Raw genomic sequence first — 17896 nt, forward strand, 5'->3', positions numbered from 1 at the left:
GCCTTGGCTGTTTGCCACAGCACTTGGGAAGTGAGGAGCAGATCAGGGAGCAGAGCAGACAGTCCTATGGCCTCTCTCTGGTTTGTTTTTCTCACCAACTGCTGAGGATTTTAATTTTAAACTGGCTCTGCAGCCTGCTGTCCTCATGCCTTGTGCCTCTGCTAGCCTACAGACAGGAATTCAAGACTGAGAGCTTCCCACTTATGAAATCATTCATCAGATGAATCATTTTTGTACACATTACTCAGCCAGCTCCTGCTTCTGCTCCCAAGCTTTGCTTTAATTTCAGCTCTGTTGAGTTCTAGGTAGTTGTGAAATGGGTAATTCCCTTTTGCTTGGCTTTAGCCTTCAGCTGATGGGCATCAAGGTGTTCCTGCTTGTGCAACAAGAAGGCGAATGTGGCCTCATCTTGCCAGCACTGTAGCAGCCCTGCTCAGTTCTGTGTACTTTGCACAGTGACTGTTTTTTGTCTGCATTCCTCTGGGATGCTGAACTCAGAGTTTTGCTCTGCCATAGCTGCTACTGCTAGCAACTGCAGCAGCTCCTTTCTCCTCCTGCTTCCTCTTCACATGAATTTCTCTGTTCTGTTCTGCTAAGGAGGCAGCAGGAGCTAGGAGCAATTTTTATCACAGAGGCAGTAGAGAGAAGCAGTGAAGGGCTGGTGGTGGTCACAGATTCACAGACTGCATTTGGCTTGGAAAGGAGTCTCAGAGATTGTCTTGTGTCTGTTCCCCCCCAAGCAGGCAGCAGGGACACCAACTAGAGCAGGCTGCCCAAGGCCACATCAAGTCTGATATCTCCAGGGATGGAGCCTCAACCACATCCCTGGGCAACCTGTTTCACTGTTTTACTTCCCTCACTATTAAGAACTTTTCTCCTAATGTCCAACCTAAGTCTCCCCTGCTCCAATTTCAAACTGTTGCCCTTTCTGAACAGTTCCTCCTCTGCCTTCCTGCAGATCCCCTTCAGATATTGAAATGCAGCTCTAAGGTCTCCCTGGAGTCTTCTCTGCTCCAGGCTGAACAGCCTCAACTCTCCCAGCCTATCTTCATAGAAGAGGTTCTGCTCTTGCTCTCATCACCCACACCACTGCCAATTCCTCACTTTTCCATACTTGATGCTTTCAGGTATTTTGCTGCTTGCTCCTGACAGCCTTGCTGTGCCTTCCCTGGTGCCTTGGAGCTGCAAGGTGTTGTGCACCACCAGTGTGGTGTTCATAGAGCAGGGGCAAGTAAAGCTCAGGGCTTTCTGAGTACCCCAAGGCATTGAAATTCTCTTTATTCTAGGGCTGGTTCAGAGTGATGGCAAATCCACCAGATGATCTGGGAGACACCTTCAGATGATAGGAGAGGAAGGCTCTCTTCCTCCTCTGCTCACGTTAGTGAGGCCACATCTGCAGTACTGCGTCCAGTTCTGGGCTGCCCAGCTCAAGAGGGACAGGAAACTACTGGAGAGAGTGTAGTGGAGGCTGCAAAGCTGCTGAGGGGCCTGGTGCAGCTCTGTGAGGAGCAAAGGCTGAGAGCCCTGGGGCTGAGAGCCTGCAGAAGAGCAGCCCCAGAGGGCACCTGAGCAATGCTCAGCAAGAGCTAACGGAGCTGTGGGGGGCAAGAGGCTGGGGCCAGACTCCTGTCAGTGGTGCACAGGACAAGGGGCAATGGGCACAGACTGGAACCCAGGAAGTTCCATCTGAGCAGGAGGAGAAACTTGTTTAATGTGAGGGTGCTGGAGGCCTGGAGCAGGCTGCCCTGAGAGGCTGTGAAGCCTTCTACTGTGGAGAGATTCCAAGCCCAGCTGGGCACTGTGATCCTGGGCAAGCTGCTGTGGGTGCCCTGCTTTAGTAGGGGGTTGGGCTGGATGATCTCTGGACGTCCCTTCCAACCCCACCCTGCTGGGATTCTGGGATATGTAGGAGGGAAGACCTGAAGAAAAATCTAGAGAAAATATGACTGCCTCTGTGTGTTCTCTAGGGAGTTGCTCAGGGATGTTCTCAGGCTGTGAGTGTTGGCTTGAGGGAGCCTTGCTTGCTGAGCTGTGGGTGAAGCTGCATGGACCAGGGAGAGCTCTCTGGTGTGGCTGTGTGGCTTCCCTAGTGTTAACTAGGGGGGCTTCAGGAGCTGCAATACAAGGAAAGGTCTTCATGTGTGCCAAGAAGTGGTTAAAGACTGACCTGTCTTGGCCATTGTTCTCTGCTTTTGACAGTTTGGCAGAATAACTACAGAACCTAAACCTGTTAGAACCTGCTCTTGTGTTCCTGCTTCTGGTTTGTAAAGGTCTTGCCTGGGAAGGAGTAGGGGTTGTGAGGGCATGTTTGGCTTGTGTCATGCAGAGCAGAAGATTTATAGAGTGTACTGGGTTGGACAGGACCTGCAAAGGTCGTCTGGTCCAACCCCTTTGCAATCATCAGGGACATCAGGTTGCTCAGAGCCCCGTGAAGCCTGGCCTTGAATGTATCCAGGTATGGGGCCTCCACCACCTCCCTGGACAACCTGTTCTGGCTCCACCACCCTTGTTGTAAAGGAGTTCTTCCTAACTTTCAACCAAAATCTGCTCTGCTCTAGTGGTAGCTTGATGAAGAGCAGTAGCACAGAGTGTGGAGAAGGCTAAAATCACAGAACAGTGTTGTGGAGTCTCCTTCTCTGGAGCCTTTCCAGCCTTCTCTGGGTGTGTTCCTGTGTGATCTGTGCTAGATTCTCTGGTCCTCTGCTTGCAGCGAGATTGGACTGGAAGATCTCCAGAGGTCCCTTCCGACCCTTAAGATCCTGTGAGCCTGGTTGAAAGAGACCTTCAGGAACATTTCATCCACCCTTCCACCCAGCACTGCTGAAGTGTGAGGATCTGCAGTGCACCACAGTGGCGCAGTGCTGGGGGAATGGACTTTTCAGGAGTGTTAGAGCTGTTTCTGCTCATGTAGGAGTCAAAGGGGATGGCACTGGTCTGTGGGAATCTAAATGCAGTGGTCATAAACGGGGTGGAGAATGAGGAGTAGCTGGAAAAGAGCTCAAAGCAAGGAAGCACTTGTGACGTAGGCTGATAGCCACCTTATCTCCAACACTTTGTGCAGCTCTGGCCTCCCCTGCTTTGGGCAAAGAGGAAATGTGACAGGAAGGCAATAAAAAACCAACTGAGCTTAGCAAAGCTGTGTTCAGCCTGGGAATGGTAATTCAGGTCAGACAGAAGAGAAATCTAAATGTGAAGTGGCACAGGGAGAGGCAGCAGTGTCCTCCCCCACCCTATCTCTTCCTGAGCCAGAACAAAGGATCAGTGCTTGCTGTTCTCAGAGGACATCTGCAGAGCAACAAGGGGCAGATTTTGAACAACACAGAGATGCTGTGGTGCTCTCTGCCCCAGGACAGTGGGTGTTGAGAGTCTGTGGTTGGAGGAGTACGTGGAGTTGAAGTTTAGACTAATAGATGAGTTTAAAAGGTCATAGCTCATGTCAGTCCTCAGTACCAATCCATGCTGGGGGGGTGATGAAACGGAGAGCAGCTCTGCAGAGAAGGATGCTGGTGGGTGAGAAGCTAGACAGGAGCCAGCAATGGGTACTGGCAGCCCAGAAGGCCAAGGGCAGACTGGTCTGTGTCCATAGCACTATGGGCAGAGATGGAGAGAGGGGATCCTGCCCCCTGCTCTGGGAAGACCTCACCTCAGCAGGGCTGAGGCCCCAAACACAAGAGGCATGGACCTGCTGGAGAGGGTCCAGAGGAAGCCACCTCTCCTGTGAGGATGGACTGTGAGAGTTTGGGCTATTCAGGCTGGAGAGGAGAAGGCCTTAACACAGCCTTCCCCTGTCTGAAGGGGCTCCAGGAGAGCTGGGGAAGGACATGGTCTAGTGGCGATGGTGGTGCTGGGTAGGAAGCTGGACTTGATCTTTGAGATCTTTTCCCACCTTTATGACTTTCTAAAGGAGGACTGCTGAAAATACAAGGAGGTGGCATTGACTGGGGTTGTTTGAGGAGAGGACTTCAGTGTTTGAGCTGTCTCGCTTCACTGGAGATCCATCTTCCCACTCCAGCCTCAATGTAGCTGTGTTTATCTTGAACACTGCTTGGCCTATGAAGTTGGTTGGGCTCTGCCTTTCCCCACTCATGAGGTAACCTCAGCTCTATGGTATGTGAGGTGATGAAAGCTCAGCAGCCTTTGTCTTCTGAAATGTCTCAGGAGAGTCTGACAGTGGCTTTTAGCTGCTCTGGTAGAGTGGTTCAGAACTTCTTACAGTGTTCAGGGATTGGACAAATACCTTCACTGCTGAGGAACAGAGGTGTAAGAAGTCTACAGCTTCTGTCCCACCACTCTTTGGACCTACAGTGTTTTCAGATAAGTGTGCTCATTGAGAGGCTTTTGGGGGGGACTGAGAAAACATCCATAGGAAAAATGCTTCCAAAAGAACTTTTGAGCCTCACTGTGCCAGGTGCCTGTGCTCCAGTCACTGCTGTGTGCGGAGAGGGTGCCCCTGCTGAGGTGGGCTGATGGCATCTGTGTGACTGAGAGCAAAAGGCCAAGACGCTGTGGACCCTGACTCCAAGGACATTGATAAGGGCAACCAAGCTGGGGAGGAGCAGCTGAGGGAGCTGGGGGAGTTTAGCCTGGAGGAGTCTGAGAGGAGACCTCATTGCTCTGTACAGCTTGCAGATAGGAGGCTGCAGTGAGATGGGAGTTGGGCTCTTCTCCCTGGTATCAGGTGATAGAAGGAGAATAAATGACCTGAAATTGTGCCAGAGGAGCGTTAGATTGGAGTTAAGGAAAAACTTCTTTGCTGTAAGAGTGGTCAGGGATTGGCAGAGGCTGCCCAGGGGAGGTAGTAGAGTCCCTATCCCTGGAGGTGTTCAGAAACCGTGTGGCTATGGCACTTGGGGACATGTTTTAGTGGCAGTGGTGGTGTTGGACTGATGGCTGGACAAGCTTGAAGGTCTTTCCCAATCCAAACAACTCTGTGATTCTATGCCATATTGTGCTGAAGTTAGAGAGCCCAGATATGGGTTGCTCTCATCCTTGCCAGCTCTCCAAACCTGTGCTTAGGTACAATGAAACCCTTAATCAGAGCCCACTGGAGTGAAGCTGCTTCACAGCCACTTGGCTGAAGTGACCCAAGGGTGCTTCTAAGAGGCATACAGATGAAAACTGAAGAGGCGGTACAGGACCAGCCTGTGCAAAAGGGTTAGGAACCACTAATTTCTGCTGGGAATGAGCTTTTGGGAACCACAAACCAAGAGGGCTGAAAACAGCTCATCTATGACTTCTAGAGAGCAAGAGTCTGAAGCGAGCAGGTCCCTGCAGCTCTGGCTGGAGCAGTTTTGAGTTGCTGCTGCTGCCCTTCAGCCATGTCACGTCCAACACTTGTGTGAGCCAGCTGCTGGCCAGGGTGGCAAGTTGGGCAAGTAAGCTGGTGTGGGTGTCCCACTGGCTCTGAGATGCTGCAGCAGGAGCATTCAGCAGTGCAGCTGTTCCTTCTTACTGTGTCAGGTGTTCCTGTCTTCTGTATCAGCTGAGCTGTTCCTTACAGTGTGCAGCAGTTTGCTGCTTTCTCCTAAGTGGAGGCTGCCTCATGCTCTGCTCTTGTGATGCCCTCAGCACAGAGAGGACATGGAACTGCTGGAGAGGGTCTAAAGGAGACCATGAAGATTATCTGAGAGCTGAAGAACCTCCTCTATAGGGACAGGCTGAGAGTTCAGGCTACTCAGCCTGGAGAAGAGAAGGCTCCAAAAGAACTTAGAGTGGCCTTCCAGTACATGAAGGGCTCCAGGAGAGCTGGGGAGGTACTTTAGACAAAGGCTGGGAGTGCCAGGATGAGAGACAATGGCTTTGAGCTTGGAGAGAGGAGACTGAGAGTGGAGATGAGGAAGAAATTATTGAGGGTGAGAGTAGGGAGATACTGGCACAGGTAGCCCAAGGAGGCTGTGGATGTGCCCTTCCCTGGTGGGATTCAAGGCTGGGCTGGATGAGGCCTTGAGCAACTTGTGCTGGTGGGAGGTGTCCCTGCCCATGGCAGGGGGTTGGAACTGGGTAAGCTTTTAGGTCCCTTCCAACCCAATCCATTGAGTGATTCCTTAGCTGCAGCAGGGCCCTGTTTCAAAAGGCTGTGCCAATGACCTTGGCATTGCATAAGAGCTGAGGGGTGTCTGTTACAAACCCATGGCTGCTGAATAGGCTTGTTGGGGAAGCAACGTGTTACCCATTAACTGCTGCTCCCAGATGGAGCAACTCTGGTGTCATTTCCAAGTCAGACTTAGAAAGCTTCTCTTAATGATAGTTAACAAAGGTAGGGGAGGACTGCTACTGGAAACATAAACCATGGCAGCACTTCTGGAGGCAGAGGTGCGGTGCTGTGGGCCGTGGTTTACCATCAGATTTGGTAGACTTAAGAGAATGGTTGGACTGGGTGATCTGAAAAGTCTTTTCCAACCAAAATGATTCCATGATGATTCTTCTGTGATTCTTCAAGCTTAATGAGGACTAAAAACTCTCCTAACCCAGGCTGGTCTGTACTGGAGCAGCCAGCCACATCTTCAAGTGGGCAGGACATGCCCCCACAGCTGCTTGTTTTCTCCTTTTGTGCTGACTCAGCTCTGGCCAGCCCCTCTGAGCACAAATGTCACTTTTTTTTTTTTTGTTGCTGTAGGAATTTGGGTAATTTGAAGCTAATGTTGCAAATGCCAAACTGGTGACTTCTAAACCAGCTTCAGTTCATAGCTTGGCTGCTTCCCCTGGGCTCTGGCGCTGCTGTGCTAGGTCAGTGGCTGGCACTGGTGGTGTTTGGATAGCTGAGTGAATAATGTGTGGCCACGAAGGCTGCTCTGGACGTGCAAGAAAGACTTGTGTGTGGTGCTGTGGTTGACTGCAAACAAGCTGCAGGGCAGACTGTGCTGGGGCCTGCCTGACCTCTGCTATGCTTCAGCACTAATCATTAATTCAGCATCCACAGCGGTCGCTCAGTCAGCCCCAGGGGAGTGTGGCTGAGAGATGCGACTCGAACCTCACTGCTTTGGGAGGAAGGGACAGACCCAGATTCTCTGCTCTGCTGAGACCCCACCTGCAGGGCTGTGTCTAGGTCTGCTGCTCCCAGCACAAGGAGGATATGGAACTGTTGGAGAGGGTTCAGAGGAAACCACAAAGATGATTAAAGGACTGAAGAAACCCCTCTATGGGGACAGGCTGGGAGAGTTGGGGCTGTTGAGCCTGGAGAAGAGAAGGCTTCAGGAAGAACTTAGTGCAGCCTTCCAGTACCTGCAAGGGCTCAGGAGAGCTGGGGAGGGATGTCCGTCAAGGGCTTGGGAGTGACAGGATGAGGGACAATGGCTTTGAGCTGGGAGAGGGGAGACTGAGAGTGGAGATGAGGAAGAAATTATTTGCAGGAAGGGTGAAGAGACACTGGCACAGGTTGCCCAGGGAGGTCACATGTGGATGCCACCTCCTTGGATGTGTTCAAGGCCAGATTGGATGAGGCAACCTGGGCTAGTGGGAGGTGTCCCTGCCCATGGCTGAGGGTTGGAATTGGATGATCATTAATATCCCTTCCAGCCCAAACCATTCTATGAATGCTCATCTCTCCTGAAGATACCTCTGTAGTCTTCATCCTTTTAGCCACCTGAAACCTGCCCTAGGGAGTAACCTGACAGTGCTCCTGTCTGGCTCCTCTAGCACTACTGGGTGTGTTGGCATCAGGTGCCAGGTTCAGCTTCCTTTCAGTAGTCAGTGCTGGCTTGATTCATTACCCCCTCAAGTGTCAGCTTTATAGTGTTAGCAAATAGCACTTCTTGGAGACTGACTTGAGTGTTTGGTGGGTCACTGCTGGCAGAATTCCACCTGTGTTGCTGTGAACTGCCCCTCTCTGAGCAGCTGCAGGATGCACATGGGGCAGTGAATGACTCAGCTGTCTGTGGCTGAATGATTGCACAAGGGAAGGTAGAGGTGAAATGTAGGGTAAGTGCTGCTGCAGAAACCTCCTGGGGAGCAGAAGTGTGTCAGGGTAGGTTTGGTCTTGCACAAATCCAGGCTGGACAAGGAATGACTGCAGAGCAGCCTCGAGAAGAAGGCACTGAGGGTGTTAGTTGGTGGCAAACTCTCCAGGAGTCAGCACTGGTCACTGGCAGTCCAGAGCCAGCTGTGTGCTGGCTTCAGCCAGAGCAGGCAGAGCAGCAGCACAGGGAGGGCATTCTACCCTTTTGCTCTGCTCAGACCTCGCCTGCAGCACTCTAATTCTGCATGAGGAGGACCTGGAGCTGCTGGAGAGGGTCCAAGGAGGGGGCACAAAGATGATCAGAGACTGGAGAACCTCTGCTGTGGGGACAGGCTGGGAGAGTTGCAGCTGTGTGTCCTGGAGAAGAGAAAGCTGAAAGGGAGACCTCAGAGTAGCCTTCCAGTACCTGAAGGGGCTTCAGGAGAGCTGGGGAGGGACTTTGGACAAGGGCTGGGAGTGCCAGGATGAGGGACAATGGCCTTGAGCTTGGAGAGGGGAGATTGAGAATGGAGATGAGGAGGAGATTGTTGAGAGTGAGGGTGGGGAGACACTGGCACAGGTTGCCCAAGGAGGTCATAGGTGGCCCCTCCCTGGAGGCATTGAAAGCCAGATTGGATGAGGCCTTGAGCAAGCTGTGCTGGTGGGAGGTGTCCCTGCCCATGGCAGAGGGTTGGAACTGGATGATCTTGAAGGTCCTTTCCAACCCAAACCATTCCATGAATCTATGAAGTCAGCAGGCAAACTTGTGCCTGTCAGTCTTGCTCTCAGGCTCGTTAGAGGTGTTGGCTGCAGGCTCTGTCAGCAGACACTTGGCACTATGCAGTGTGGGGGGTAGCCAGGCAACATTTTGCACACCAACACAAAACATCCAGGCAGGTTCATCTCTGTAACCAGAGCTCTTCCCATGCTTATCTGTCCTGTAGGATTTGGGATAAAGGGGAAAAACAACAAATAAATACATCAATTCAGAGCTTGGGGTGGCAGAGGGGCAGACTGTCACACACCTGCCTTCTTGGCAGTGCCCTGGAGCCTGCAGGACCTGCTCCTGTGAGTGCTCTGGCAGCGGTGAAATCGGTGCTGCAGGGAAGGTCTCATGGCTCCAGGCACTGACCCACTTTCACAGGCCTGGCCTGGAATTCAGTCTGTAAATGTCCTTGAAGAGGCTGACATTTGAGCCTCCTCACCTATAAGTAGAGGGCAGATGGCCTGGGATGTTCCCAGCCTGGCAGCCACAACAAACAAGGCTCTGGAGCAGGGAGCCAGGTGCTGCTGTGGGCTGTACTGTGCCACCTGAGTGTTGTGTGGCAATAAAGAGGAGCCCTCCAGGCTCCCTGCTCTGCTGCTTCAGAGAAGCATCAGCTTCTTCAGCTGGGAAATGCCAAAAGGTCATCTCCTAACCAAAGAAGACCTTGGGCTGCTGTGGTGCTCTGTGCTCAGGAGAGAGAATGTAGAGCTGGGTCTGAAGGAATGAACTGCAGGAGTCTTGGGCTTGAGTCTTGGGCAGGAGACCACTTTTGATGAGCCCAGAGCTTTGTCAGTGGTGCTCACTGGTAGGACTAAGGGGTAGCAGGCTCAAACTGGAACATAAGAAATGAGGAGGAACTTCTTTAAGGGTGTCAGAGCCCTGGAGCAGGCTGCCCAGAGAGGTGGTGGAGTCTCCATCTCTGGAGACATGCAAAACCCACCTGGATGTGTTCCTGTGTGACCTTCTTCAGATGAAGCTGCCTTGGCAGGGGGTTTAGACTGAGTGGTCTCCAGAGGTCGCTTCCAACTCCTACCATGCTGGGGTTCTGTGAAAAATCCTCCCAGAGTTTGAAGGAAGGGATATGGGGTAAGTGCTTTGTGTTCTGACAGCCAAACTTTTTGTTCTGTATACCTGGCAAGGTGAACATCAGGGGCTGCTCTTGGTGGGTTTTGAAAGAAGAAATTGAGGCAGGTCCCCTGCAGCCAAGCAACAGATGTGCGTGAGGAGCTACCAGTTCCTGTCCCAGTGTGGTGTTCTGGAGAGCTGAGAGCAAAGTGTGCTTAAGAGTGTAAGGAAAACTGGTTTTGAGAACTGCAGTTCTTCATGTCTTGTGTTCTGGTGGCTCTCCTTGGCATCTGTAGAGTGTGTATACCCTTCAGTGCTGGACAGTCTGGCTAGCTCCGTGGTCGTAGGTGTCAGACACAGCAGCTGATTATCACCTTGAGCTGCAAGAGTCTTGCAGTGAAAACAAGAAGAGGAGAGCAGGAGCCCAGAGCTGCTTGGCTCTCTGGTATTCCAGATGCTGGATATGCAGCTTGCTGCAGCCTAAGCTGATCTGAGGATGAGCCACTCTTTTTGATACATATTTGGGCAGGATTAGCTTTCTGCTGGCAGGACTCATGGGTTGTTTTTTTCTGGGTGTGGATGACCCCAGTGCTGGCCCAGGGAGGCTGGACATGGAGGAGGGAGCCCCTTCTGCTGGCAGCAGCTCTCCAGTTAGGAATGGTTTGCACTCACCTGGGTTGGGGAGTGTGCTTTCTTCAGGAGCTTTGGGGTGACCAAGGCAGGAGGAGCTTCTCTCACTTCCCATACACTTGAAGGCCGTGTTTTGACTGCCTTAGACACTGCATCAGGGAGCTGCTCTGCTTGAAACCTGAATCATGCCTCTGTACTCAGACCTGGTGAGCACTGGATTCAGTTCTGGATGCCACAGGATAGGGAAGACATTGAGGTGCTGGAGGGTGTCCAGAGAAGAACAACAAGGCCTAGTGAGGGTTTGGAGGGTGTCATGTGAGGGACATTTGAGGAAGTTGGGGTGGTTCAGTCTGGAGAAAGGAAGCTGAGACCTGACTGCTCTCTACAGCTCCCTGAAAGGAGGTTTGGGTGAGGCCAGGGTTGGTCTTTTCCCTGAAGTAACCAGGGACAAGAGGAGATGGCCTAGAATTGTGCTGGGGAGGTTTAGGTTGGACGTGAGGAAAACATTCTTTGCTACAAGAGTGGTCAGGGATTGAGAGGCTGCCCAGGGAGGTGGTGGAGTCCCCATCCCTGAAGGTGTGGCCGTGGCACTTTGGAAAGTGGTTTGAAGACCGTGGTGCTGTTGGGTTATAGCTGGGCTTGATTTTAGAGGTCTTTTCCAACCTTAATGATTCTGTGAGACATTTGGTTCCTTCTAGCAGCATCTTATGTGCCTGCTGCTGCCTCAAAGGGAGGAGTGGGATGGTGAAGCTGGGCAGAGGAGGCAGAGACATCAGTGGCAGCTTGAGCTGAGTTACAGGAGTGGGTGAGCCTGAGGCTATTGTCAGGTTGTGTTGCCTTTGTGCTTCCCAATTCTTCCACTCCAAAGCATGTCCTGGTTTATTTTATGAGCAGAAAATCAAATTTCGGGTTTGTTCATAGATTGCATCACTTTGGAACTTGATTTTTTTAAATGAGGAATGCTGCAGTAAGCCTTCTTCCTTGTGCAACTCAAAAGTTATGGATTCAGTGTGGTTGGAAGACCTTGGAATTTATTTCAGTCGAAGCTTTATGTTTATAAAGTGATGTGATGGGCTCCAGTGAGCCTTACATGCTGGTTTCAAACCCAAGGGTTGGCCTGATGATGTAGCTTGAATGAAGAGCTTGGTCCTTCATATCATTGCTCAGGGCTGTATTTGAGGCCCTGTTCAAGATCAGACTTGATGTGGCCCTGGGCAGCCTGCTCCAGTTGGAGGTGTCCCTGCTGGCAGCAAGGGGGTTGGGCAAGACGCCTTGGAGGGTCCTTTCCAACCTGATGAAGTCTGTGAATCCCCTTTTACAACACTCTCCTCTTCAGGCTTCTTTTCATCTGAGCTAAATTGACCTCTAGGTTGTCTTTGGTCAGTCAGCTGAGATGCTCAGGTGAGACAGGCACCAGTCTGCTTGGAGAACAGAACTGGTGCTGGTGGTGTGGCACAAATGTGGCAGCTCTTGCCTTGGGAGGCTGGAAACTGTTTGACTGAGCCTTGGAATGAAACTCTTGAGTGATACAGGAGTAACTGGGAAGGTCTTTCTGCTGAGAGCAGCAGTGATGCTGTTGCAGGTGTTCCAGGGGAGCTTTTCTCACCGCAGACTGTTTAGTCTATGCTGGAAATGTTCCACACTCCCTGTGACTTGGTTTGGAGTAAAGTGGGCAGCAGGGATAGGGAGGGAATTCTGCCTTTCTGCTGTGCTTTGTCGAGACCTCACCTGCAGTGCTGGGGCCAGCTCTGGAGTCTTCAGCACAGGCAGGCACCTGTTGGTATGGGGCCACAGCTGGTTTGAAAGTGACTGCTTTGCAAAGCACAAGACAGCACAACAAACCCTAATAGCCCAGACCTGTAACTGTGTTTGTTCTCTTCTTTTGCAGACCGTGAGGACCAATCAATTCTCTGCACGTAAGTGACCACTTCTTATCTGGGCTGGGAAAGGGGCTTTGGGTCATCTGTAGAACTCAAAACTTGGTCTTTAATCTTGACAGGCAGTGACTGGCAGTTAAAGATACAGCATGAAGAGATTTGATGGTGTAATGAGTGTGGGCATTGGGGCAAGAGGGGATTCTGCCCCTTGACTCTGCTCTGCTGAAACCTCACCTGGAATACTGCCTCCAGGTCTAGTGTCCCCAGCAGGAGGACACAGATGTGTGAGAGTCCAGAGGAGGCCACAAAAATGATCCAAGTGCTGGAGCAGCTCTGCTGTGAGGACAGACTGAGGGAGTTGGGGGTGTGCAACCTGGAAAAGAGAATATTCTAGGGTGGGAACTCGGAACAACCTTCCAACACCTGAAGGAATCCTACAGGAAGGCTGCAGAGAGACTTTTCATGATGGTGTCTAGAGACAGGCCAAGGGGGAATGGTTTGAAGCTGAGGGAGGGCAGGGCTAGACTGGAGCTGAGCAAGTTCTTCAGTACAAGGGTGGTGAGACTCTGGAACAGACTGTCCAGAGAGGCTGTGGATGGCCTCTCCTTGGAGGAGTTCAAGCCTAGGTTGGATGAAGCCTTGGGTAACCTGGGTTAGTGGGAGGTGTTCCTGCCTATGGCAGGGAAGTTGGAGTAGATGATCTCTGAGGTCCCTTCCAACCTCATCCAGTCTATAATACATTCTTTCAATCCTGTAACTCACCTTACTTGAAGTTGGGTAGGTGCAGTCTGCCTAAATGTAGCTGGAAATGTCAATCAAGATCGGATTCAGAGACAGAAAGCTTGATAGCATCTCTCTGAAGTGCTACAGCTGCTCAGTGTATAGGGCCTGAGCGGGGCAGGAATCAATAGCTGGTCCAGAAACACTGCTGAGCAACAGTTTAGTTTTGGATCTGCTTCAGACAGGAGAATGCTGAAGTTCACACTCAGATTTCCTTTTGCTTTCTCTGTCTGCACCTGAATTTGCCCTACTGAGGAGTAAACTTTTGCTTAAATTCCTCAGGGACCTGGAAATGCAGTGCTGAGGTAGGCAGAATGTGACTGACTGAATCAGTCAGTGCTGAGCAAGTGCGTGGGGCCAGGCTCTTGTCAGTGGTGCCCAGTGAGAAGACAAGGGGTGATACACACAAACTGGAGCCCAGGAGGTTCCATCTGAACAGGAGAAGAAAGTTCTTTGTTGTGAGGGTGCTGGAGGCCTGGAGCAGGCTGCCCAGAGAGGTTGTGGAGTCTCCTTCTCTGGAGAGATTCCAAACCATCCCCCCTTGTCCTGTCACCACGGGCCCTGCTCAGTATTCTGTCCCCAGCTTTCTGATCAACCCCTGAAGCACTGCAAAGCCACCAGAAGGTCTCCCTGGAGCCTTTTCCAGGCTGACCAAGCCAAACTCTCCCAGCCTGGCCTCACAGCAGAGGGCTTCCAGCCCTGCAGCATTGCTGTGGCCTCCTCTGGCCCCACTCCCACACCTGTGCTGTGCTGGAGGACTCTGGAGCTGATCACACTTTCTGTTGTTAGCAGCCTGAGGTAAGGATGGTTCATCTGCATCGTGAAACCTCACCTTGGCTCCCTTCTGAAGTTGCCTGCAGCATCTTGGCTGCAAGTTGCCATCCTCAGTTCTCTGAGGGGCAGAGGGAAGCAGAGGTACTGCAGAGGTACTTGTACTCAGCTGCCTGAGCTGTCTGCCAGTGCATGCAGCCTTCTTGAGACCAGAGTTTGTGGGGTGCCTGCTTCCTGAAATAGCTCCTTCCTTAGACTAAGTGCTGAAGAGAGACCTAAGCTCAGTTTTCTTCTTGACATGAAGGGATTCAGATCTCAATCTCCTGCTTCCTACCGCATGCTGAAACTCAGGCTCTGAAGAAGACTGCAGGTGGAGCCTTTCAAGCCATGCTTTGAACCATGGGTGCTATGGACACGGGATTGGTGGGGCCTGAGGACACAGAGCAAACCCATTTCTGCAGCCAAGATAAAAGCTGCTGCAGCTAACACAGGCTTGGCTGGCTCTGTGGTTCCTGCTCTTAGCAGGCCTTCTGTTGTTGTGTGATGACTGCTCCGTGTGCAATGTACAAAACAGCTCTCAAAGCAGGGCTGGGATCCCAGAGCCAGAAGCAAGGCTTTGTTCTGGTGTGTCTGTGGATACTTGGACTGTCTATGCTTGCCCCAGGTGAATTTTTCTGCAGTATCTTCATGTTTTGTGCCTGAGCACGAACCTTGCACTGCTTTCCATGGTCAGCTCAGACCGCAGAGGCAGGGCTGTTGGATTTAGTGAGTGTTTGATCTCTTCATCTGCAAACTGGAAAGCCACTCAGCTCTCCTGCCTGCAGTGTTGTTACTCCCTCACCTGTAAGGTTGCTGTAAGCTTTTGATCCTTCTTTTGACCCCTGCTTGGTACTCAGTGCAGCAGACCTCAGAACCAGGTCCCTGCCTCTTAGGATAGGCTCCACCACCTCTATGGGCACCCTGTGCCAAGGCCTGACCACTCTTGCAGTAAGGAAATTTCTCCTCCTCTCCAATCTAACCTCTCCCTGTGATGATTTCAGGCCATTTCTTCTCCTGTCACCTGAGGGTAGGGAGCAGAGCCCAACCTCCACCTGACTGCAGCCTCCTCTCAGGGAGCCGTAGAGAGCAATGAGGTCTCCCCTCAGCCTTCTCTTCTCCAGGCTGAACAGCCCCAGCTCCCTCAGCTGCTTCTCATCAGCCCTGCTCTCCAGACCCTCCACCAGCCAGTTTGCCCTTCCCTGGACTCACTGAAGCTGATGTCTGGTTCTGCACACACAGCTCTCATCATACTTCATGCAGAACTTAGTGGGATCGCTTGGAGGTTTCCTGTTTCAGCTTCTTCACCTCCTGGTGTTCCATGAGGAGTTCCTTGGTGAACTGGTGAACCTGCAGTTAGGAATATCTTCTCAAAGTCAAGCTGACCACCAGGAGGGGAAAACTCCTGCTGCTACATTCTCTGGCTGCCAGTCTCAGCAGAACACCTTGTCCTTCTCCTAACATGGAAGCCAGATTTTCAGTAGGTATTAGTGCCAGCTGATGTGGCTGCCATTCAATTCTCCACCTCAGACTGGACGACAAAGGTGACTCCCTGTTCCTGCTGTAGGAATGAGTGGTCTCTGCCCATCAAGTGGTGCATCTTTGGGCTCCAGTTCTGGAGTCCCTATTACAAGAGGGCTATGGATGTGCTGGAAGATGTCCAGAGAAGGGCCACGAGGATGATGAGAGTGCTGGAGCTGCTCTGCTATGAGAAGAGACTGAGGGAGTTGGGGCTGTTCAGTCTGGAGAGGAGAAGGCTCCCACGTGACCTTATTGTGGCCTTTTAGTATCTTAAGGGGCCTACAAGAAAGCTGGGGAGAGACTCTTTAGGATGTCAGGTAGTGATAGGAGTGGGGGGAATGGCACAAAGCTAGGAATGGGTAGATTCAGACTGGATGTTAGGAAGAAGTTCTTCACCATGAGAGTGGTGAGACCCTGGAAGTGGTTGCCCAGGGAGGTGATGGAAGCCTCATCCTTGGAGGTGTTTAAGGCCAGGCTGGATGAGGCTTTAGACAGTCTGCTCTAGTCTGAGGTGTCCAGGGGATTGGAACTGGATGATCCTTGTGGTCCCTTCCAAGCCTGACTGATTCTATGGTTTTGTCTCCCTTACTCTCTCTTGTGCTCCCTCTCCATACTCCATCTCTTGGAGAACTGAGCATAGACATAGCCTCGCTGTGCAGCCTGGGCTGCAGGCTTGCTGTGAGCTAAAGGCTCAGGATGTTGTGGAGGTTTAAGCACTGACATTTCAGGTTTTATGTCACTGTTCCCCCCTCCTTTCCCCCAGCCACATCTGTCCTTGTGAACTGTTCAGTGCCTGAGCCCCAGCGACTGAGCTCGTGAGAGAAACTTTCTGATTAAATGGCCCAACTGTAGAGAAGCTTCTCTCAGAGTGATCCAAAAGCCATTTTCCTGTGGCCAGAAGGACTCTGCCTGCTCCCTGGTGTAACCCTGGTTTGCTCAGGCAGCAGTGATGAGCTTACCTGTGTACCCTTTGGTCTTCCACCAGCTGAAACACCCAGAGATGGGCACAGTCACAGACCTGCATCTCCTGAGTCCATTGGACAAGATCAGATGCCCGTGAAAGCCAGATCATGGTCTGGCTAGTGATGGAGAGGGAGGAGCTGAGTGAATAGCAATGAACAAGAGTTGTGGAGGCCCTGGGTGTGTTTACTGTGGAGAAGAGGCTGAGGGGAGACCTCACTGCCCTCTACAACTTGCTGAAAGGAGGCTGCAGTGCGTTGGGGGTTGGGCTCTGCTCCCTGTTCTCAGGTGATAGAAGACGAAGAAATGGCCTGAAATTGTGCCAGGGGAGGGTTAGGTTGGAGATGAGGAACAGTTTCTTTGCTGCAAGAGTGGTTAGGGCTTGGCATAAGCTGCCCAGGGAGGTGGTGGAGTCCCCATCCCTGGAGGTGTTCAGGAACTCTGTGGCCGTGGCACTTGAGGCCATGTTTCAGTGGCTGTGGTGGTGCTTATTCAATGGTTGGGTCTTTTCCAACCAAAACAATTCCATGGTTCTGTTCTGAACTGGAGAATCTTACCTCAAGCTTATGGTGTTCCTCTCCCAGGGTTTAAGCAGCCACTGAGGGAGGATGCTTAGAGCCCTGCAAGGACCTCTGGGCTGCAGTGGCTTCGGAAGGAGGGGTAGGGTGTGGGGGGAATTGAGGCTGCTTAGCAAAGGACAACAGCAGCAAATACCAATCATTTTTGTGTCCAGCCTCTGGCCAGAGGCCAGCTTGTAACATTCCCTAGACAACTGGTGTGGCGATGATGGGAGGCAGCTAGAGAGAAATGAAGGAGCTGGAAAGCAGCCTCGTAAATAGTAAAGGCAATTAGTGACTCTCCTCTGCTAGCCCAAACTAGCACTTGCAGCTCCTTGTCCAGAAAATTAGCCTGGCAATTAAAACATCCTGTTAATTACAGGTCCTGCTTGTAACTATCTCTTAATTTGTAACTGCAGCAGATCTGCTCAGTTGTGTCTGGGAACAAGTCACTCCTGGTCTCTGCTGCTGTGGGCAGGACAAAAGATCATTGTAGGGCTCTCACTTTTGCAGTTCCTTCCTCCTGCAGCCAGACTGGGGACTTCTTTGATGTTATGGAAGTGCCTGCTCTGAGTGCAGCAAGGCACTGCTGGGCAAGGGAGCATGAGCCACAGGCTGTGTTCTCTGTCTTGTCAGATTAAGCCCTGAGAACTGCCCAGGTGGAAAGGTGCTGCTACCATGTCTGCAGTTCATCTGCTTCCAGATGAACTCAGGTGTGCTGCCAGCTCAGCCCCGGGCTGATGCCCAGTGGGGGCAGCAGGGGCAGGGAGGGGATTCTGCCCCTCTGCTGTGCTCTGCTGAGATCCCCCCTGCAGTGCTGGGGCAGCTTTGGAGTCCTCAGCACAGACAGGGACCTGTTGAGAGGAGAACACAGCAGTGATGGGAGGCCAGGCTGGGAGAGTTGGCCTTGTTCATGCTGGAGAAGAGAAGGTTCCAGGGAGACCCTCTGGTGCCCTTTTCATGCTTCAAGGGGACAACCAGAAAGCTGGGGCAGACCTTT

The 17896-nt window shown here is 52.0% G+C and overlaps 1 protein-coding gene across 6 annotated transcripts in view; it reads left to right on the top strand.

Annotated features, from left to right (window-relative positions):
- The window catches only part of MYH10 (myosin heavy chain 10), a 118587-nt gene that overhangs the window by 26089 nt on the left and 74602 nt on the right, over nucleotides 1-17896 (top strand). For all 6 annotated transcript variants that reach the window (XM_064151122.1, XM_064151116.1, XM_064151120.1 and 3 more), the window contains exon 4: nucleotides 12283-12310. In XM_064151122.1, the coding sequence (XP_064007192.1) occupies nucleotides 12283-12310 (28 nt within the window). The remainder of the gene's footprint in view (nucleotides 1-12282; nucleotides 12311-17896) is intronic.

The sequence above is a fragment of the Pogoniulus pusillus genome, chromosome 11, assembly GCF_015220805.1.
Source record: "Pogoniulus pusillus isolate bPogPus1 chromosome 11, bPogPus1.pri, whole genome shotgun sequence".
NCBI lineage: Eukaryota > Metazoa > Chordata > Aves > Piciformes > Lybiidae > Pogoniulus > Pogoniulus pusillus.